The 6,249-nt window shown below is 34.6% G+C and overlaps 1 protein-coding gene across 1 annotated transcript in view; it reads left to right on the plus strand.

Moving 5' to 3' along the window:
• Positions 1 to 6,249, plus strand: part of Plppr5 (phospholipid phosphatase related 5) — a 149,235-nt gene that overhangs the window by 69,040 nt on the left and 73,946 nt on the right. Inside the window, exons 2-3 of the mRNA XM_004635687.1 lie at positions 213 to 345; positions 3,793 to 4,043. Of these exons, the coding sequence (XP_004635744.1) occupies positions 213 to 345; positions 3,793 to 4,043 (384 nt within the window). The remainder of the gene's footprint in view (positions 1 to 212; positions 346 to 3,792; positions 4,044 to 6,249) is intronic.

Below are 6,249 nucleotides of genomic sequence, written 5' to 3' on the forward strand. Positions count from 1 at the left end.
TGTGTGTGTGTGTGTGTGTGTGTGGCCAGCTCAGCCCACCAGGGGGCGGGGCTGGCTGGCATGTGGTGCTGGGGGTTTGAACCGCGGTCCCTGTGCTTTGCTAAGCTTGTTCTAAGTGGGTGCTTTAGACCACTGAGCCATCTCACCAGCCCTGAAACTAAATTCTTATACTGGTTATATTTTAATATTCTTCATCTTTGTTTCTTTGCAAGATAATAGTTGGAGAAACAGCTGTGTTTTGCCTACAACTTGCCACGAGAGATTTTGAAAATCAGGAGAAAACTATTTTAACTGGAGACTGTTGCTATATAAACCCACTGGTGCGTCGTACTGTCCGATTTCTAGGTATGTGTTCCTTCAGTTGTTTTATTCATGCTGAATGCATATTTTTACTCTACACAAATATTAGTTATAATTTCTATGGAATATTTCAATTTTATTTTATAAATGAATATCACATATGACCTTATCAGTCACATTGCAATGTCTGACTTTAAGAATCATTTCCATGATAAAAAAATGACCTCAAACATTTGAATATTTAATATCTTTAAGAAACTAATAATTGCATGATTAAAATAAATGACTTATTATGTTGATAAAATTTCAGAAATAATGCTTAAGGAGAAATTCTAATATAGGCTCTATGTTCTCTATCATGAAAATAAGTAAAGTGCTTGGAAAATATTGTATTTAATAAATAGCTCTGTGCTCTACTTCTGAGCTATTTTTACATAAACAAAAATATATTGGTGGTTTTATTAAAAGTTAGTTGCTGTTTTAATTTTCATTTTCACATATTACCACTAATAAATATGAGCCTTGAAACTTTGCTGAACATTCAGTTCAGTAGAAACTTGGTCAAAACTATTTAAGTGAAATAACAAAATTTAATATAAGTTATTGCATTATTCTACTTTCAGCAGATAAAAATGAATATATCTCTAAATGGAAAATTAAAAAGGCTGTGAATATAGCTTAGTGATAGAGCAGTCCTGCGTCTCAAAGCTAGTATTGTAAAAAGTAAAAAATAATAATATATAGTTATATATTAAATCAAAACTAACATAAATTCTAATCAACATTAGGAGATGCATTAGTGATGCTGTAATCATTCAATATATTTCTCCTGTTGACGGAACCACGATGAGAACATTGGCGATGTTATGCAAGGCTGACCTCATACGTAGATGAAGTCGATAAAGGCTGGCCAGATACTTGCAGGCCTGTGGCTCTCTTGGAAGAAAAAAGGCCTTCCTATCCATTAAATGTTCTTTACATTGCCAACAGTTTATGTGTCTTCCAACTCCTCATTTATCTTGTTGAAGGAATAACTTTTATATGAAACCTTATAAAGATATCTTTAAAAATGCAACAATATTTTTCTTGATTCATTTTTCTTTGTATGTGAATCATTTAAAATAGCAAAATGAGCCATAATCAATAAGGTATACAAAATTAAACACATTTGATGAATTGATGCTTTCTTAAATACTGTTAAGTGAATTTATTTCCTGTCTATGTAAAACTAAAATATTTCCCTACATTTACACACACATTTCTAAATATTTGTGTGGCACCAAGTAATCTGTGTTTTTATGTTTTTCCTTATTTATTATTTAGATGATTTTATAAAACATTTAGGAAAGCTTGATTTCTTTTTTAGTCTCTTTTCATGATTTGGTTGTTTCTAGTTTGTTCCATTAAAATGGAAGCGTATAACTTAAACATTACTCTATAAGAAGACTTCCTCTGTATAGTGACATATCTTGGGATCAACAGATGATCAATAAACTCATGGGTCCCACTTTGAAAATTATCTGTGTTGTTTATTACAAGATTGGCTTTGGAGCTGATGTGCTGATATTTCAGTTCTAAAACAAATTGGAGAACTTCACAAATACCAAGAGACATTTCTATACTCTTATCAAATATTTGTCTTGCTAGATGAGTAGTTATGCTAGATAAGAATACTTGAGTTAAATAAAATGAACGCATCTTAGCCGAGATTTCAAAGGAATATAGATGAAGAGAGCTTGTAATTTACATTCCTGTGTTTGGTTCTGGGGCTTTGAAAGGGGAGACTGCATACATTAGCATCATCCTGACCTCAGTTCTCTTTCATTTCTCTTCTCCCAAATTTCTGCTTTCAGTAACTTTATTTTGTATATGAGTCATGGAAAGCTAGTGAGAGTAAAGATAGGTATTCTGTTTTTGATTAGAATTTTAAGATGAAGGAACTCATGTCCTTGTTTCATTGATATTTGGATACTACATGCAGGTTTTTGTGTAGCAATCTTTTCTGCTTGACTCTTGCATAATATTTGGAAATTGAAAGAAGAATGATGCCTCTGATGTTAGAAAATTATTTGAGCCTGTGCAACTTTCTAGGTGATTTTCCATATAATAGAAATAATGAAAATGTAGAAAACAATCAAGAAATATGTGACTAAGAAGAAAATCTTATTTTGCAACAAAACTACATGACTTTTAAGTGAACCAATCAGTAAATCAAGGAAGCATTGTTTTGGTATAGGGTTAAAAGGTTCTGGTGGATTTTATTTTCCAAAATTATAAAAGAATGATTTTAAGTTTATTGAAATTAATAGCAAAGAAATTATTTTTTCCTAAATTTTGATAATAATAACCAATGATTCAGAATGTACAGCTCATTTTTGGTTTCAGATTAATGTACACCATTCTTACAAAAGGAGAAAAAGTCTGTGTACTTAATTTTATACCTTTGGGTAACTCAAGTGACTAAGTGTTAATAGCATGAAGAAATTTAAATTTAGAATGTGAATTGACCTATTGTTTACTAACTTGCCCCCCATTTGATAAATAGGCAATATATAAAAGAGAGGGAGGAACTGAATTACCAGCTATTCTGTGCTTTACAAAACTGTTTCTGAAGGCCCTAGGGAGATTAATCTGAAAGCAGTTTACTTAAGAATTTCCACTATATTTAAATGAAAACTGATGGCATTGGATTTTACTGCTAATTGGCATCTCCAACAGAGACAATACAAATCAGAATGGGCTGAAGAGGCATATCAGAAAGAGACAACTGCCATGCTTTATATTAGTGAGAATTTTTTTTTAAACCAGAAAATATAAAGATTGCTGACATTAGTGAACATGATAGACAATACCCTCTCAAGGGCTACCTGTCTCCATTTAAACATCACATTACCTAAATACAGCCTTTTAACAATCATGCTTTTATAAATTTGGGAAATAAAAACCACCAGAACCTTTTAACACTGTACCAAAACAATGTGTCTTTGGTTTATTGCTTTACTTAAAAATCACATAGTTTTGTTAATAAATTAGATTTTCTTCTTAGACACATATTTCTTGATTGTTTTCTACATTTTCATTATTATCATCTATTATATGGAAAAGCACAAATAATTTTCTAATATTGGAGTCATGGTTTTTCTTTAAATTTCCAAATATGTAAGATTCAAACAGAAAAGATTGCTACACAAAACTTGCATGTAGTATCCAAATATCAATGAAACAATATATTTTCTTTCTTTTTAATCTTATGTCTTATAAACCTGCCATGCATAAAAATGTGGCAGTGGTAGACAGCTCCATGTGCTAAATCATTTATCATTGCCACTACTCTAGAAAGCCATGGAGAAACCGGAAAGGAGGGAAATAAAATAAACCAGGTGCATGTATTTATCGAATAACCAATGATTCATAACGTATAAAAGGTTTTTATTTTGGCCCATTGTGAGCTGATACACCAAAAAATAAAAAATTCTTTGCTTTCTTCCTCAGGAATTTATACATTTGGACTGTTTGCTACAGATATCTTTGTAAATGCTGGACAAGTCGTTACAGGAAATCTGGCTCCACATTTTCTTGCCCTGTGTAAGCCCAACTATACAGCGCTTGGGTGCCAGCAGTACACACAGTTCATCAGTGGGGAAGAGGCTTGCACGGGGAATCCAGATCTCATCATGAGAGCGAGGAAAACCTTCCCCTCCAAAGAAGCGGCTCTCAGCGTCTATGCCGCCATGTATCTGGCAGTAAGTAAGGAGTGTGCAATCCCCTGAGCATACATTTCTGATCATTCTTCTAGGCTAGAAATCCTTCCCTTGCCTTACCATAATGAAATCACTCATTAGACACCAGTAATAGCTTTCTACTGGCCTTTTAATTTACTTCTAATAATTGGTGTTTGCACTGTGAATGAAATTAAGTCACTTGACTCTCATGAGATCATGTGTGGGTAGTTAGTTATATTAACAAAAATATAGCCATTTGTATTTCTATTGTGAATATTGTTTGTCTTTGTGTTAAATAGGACTTAATGGAAACATGTTTGCTCTCTAGCACTCCCCGCGAGCTGGTAATAATGCAATTAAGAGGATTGTCTGGGCCCTTGCCTTCCTACTCAAGCTCTAGTATTCCCTTGTGGGGGTGAAAAGGGGGCACTCTGTTTATAGAAAACACTTTTATTGCTAGTAGTTGCATCATCACAACATCTCAATCAGTGTTTTAATATTTTCTCACAGTAATCAAAATATCTTTAGAAACTGTAGTTCTACTTTATTATGGATCATTTGCCATCCATTTAGTGGTAAGACTCAGGCCCCAAGGGCAGCTGGCTTAGGGCCTTTTAGGGTGAATAAGTGGTCACAACTGAGTGTGTTATATAGATCTAGGAAAGAATGAAAAGAAGAATAGGCTTGGCGGGCAGCACTTGAGCCGGGAGCCCTGTCATCAACGTGTCCTGCCTTGACCAGGATGCACCTTGCAGCTGTGGAGTTGGACTCCAGGGGCATTCCCTGTAGGCTTTGCCATAAGATCCCTAAGAAATTCAGAGAATTTAAATGCCTTTGGGGCGTTATCGTTTCTAATGGAACTAATGTCTACTTCCTTCCTTTCAATTTATTCACAAGAGAGTTGTAAAGACTCAGGCCCAATTTGAAGCCCAACTTGATTATTTCTAATGACTTGAAAGAAATCAGGATTGTCTTCACTCTCAAAATGTTACTTGATAGGGGCGGGGAGATGGCTCAGTAGAATAAGCGTTTACTTGGCAAGTGCAAGGGCCTGAGTTCAATCCCTGGTTCTAGAAAAAAAAAATGCTACTTGAGGCCAGGGAGATGGCTCAGTAGAAGGGCCTGAGTTCCATCCCTGGTTCTGCCAAAAGAATAAAAATGCTACTTGGTGATGGAAAAGTTTCAAATGAAATCACATCAGGCTCACTGAGAGCAAAGAATCTACAACGACACCCTGTGACACTGCTCCTTGAGAACAGACATAAAGGTGGAAAGATAATTTAAAACGGAAACCGTACCATTGCACACTGCCATTTCAGTGGTCAATAATTTCAAAAGCCTTAGGGTGTACATTTTAACATTTAAAAATTTTAAAGCCAGATTACTTTTATCTTCCATAGCCTGGACTCAAAACATATCCTATCAAGAAAATTTGTATGGAGTTAACGTCATCCTGTTCATTTTCTCTTCCGCTGCCTACTGAATTCTGTAGAATTTGTCTCTTACAGCTCCCTTCTCGCCTTCTCACTCTTCTAACCAACTCCATTCCTCTCATTTCTTCTGATTTCTGTAACTCATCAGCTTTGGTTTCTCCTACACATTGTCAGGTACCTGTGGGCCTGACATGAAATATGCTGACCCGTGCATTTCTTCCATATCCACTAACACTCTTGACTCCGACTTCCACTTCTGCTTAATATGAAGTCCTCAGCCTTAAAAATGAAAATTTCAGATGAGTGAGGAGTTACCCAATACTTTACATTCATTGCTGTTACTTCAAAATCTGATGTTTACATTAATATCTGTGTGTGACTTGCAAATATATTTGCATATAGATAGGTATTGAAGCACATGATGGAAGATAAATTCCAGAATGTTCCCTGACTCCAGTGACTGTTGCATAAATATTCTAGCACTGATAGATATTAGATTTTACTGTGTAACCAGCATTCTCCAGAAGGGACAAATGTTTAATCATAATGAAATAGTTACTTGGCCCTTTAGGCCACCAAAAGAATATTTCAAAGACACTGCTGTGGGAGAAGGCATTATCTGCCCAGTTACTGGAAGAACATCAATTATCTTTTCCCTGGTCTATTGACCAAGTGCTTGTATTTGTTTTAGCAATTTATGCATTATAAACCATGCTCTTCTAGTCTGTAATAAAGATTTGTGAGTATTTTTTTTTAAATTTTATTTATTTATTTATTTGAGAGAGAGAGAGAGA

This window comes from Octodon degus, unplaced genomic scaffold (assembly GCF_000260255.1).
Source record: "Octodon degus isolate 3935 unplaced genomic scaffold, OctDeg1.0 scaffold00074, whole genome shotgun sequence".
NCBI lineage: Eukaryota > Metazoa > Chordata > Mammalia > Rodentia > Octodontidae > Octodon > Octodon degus.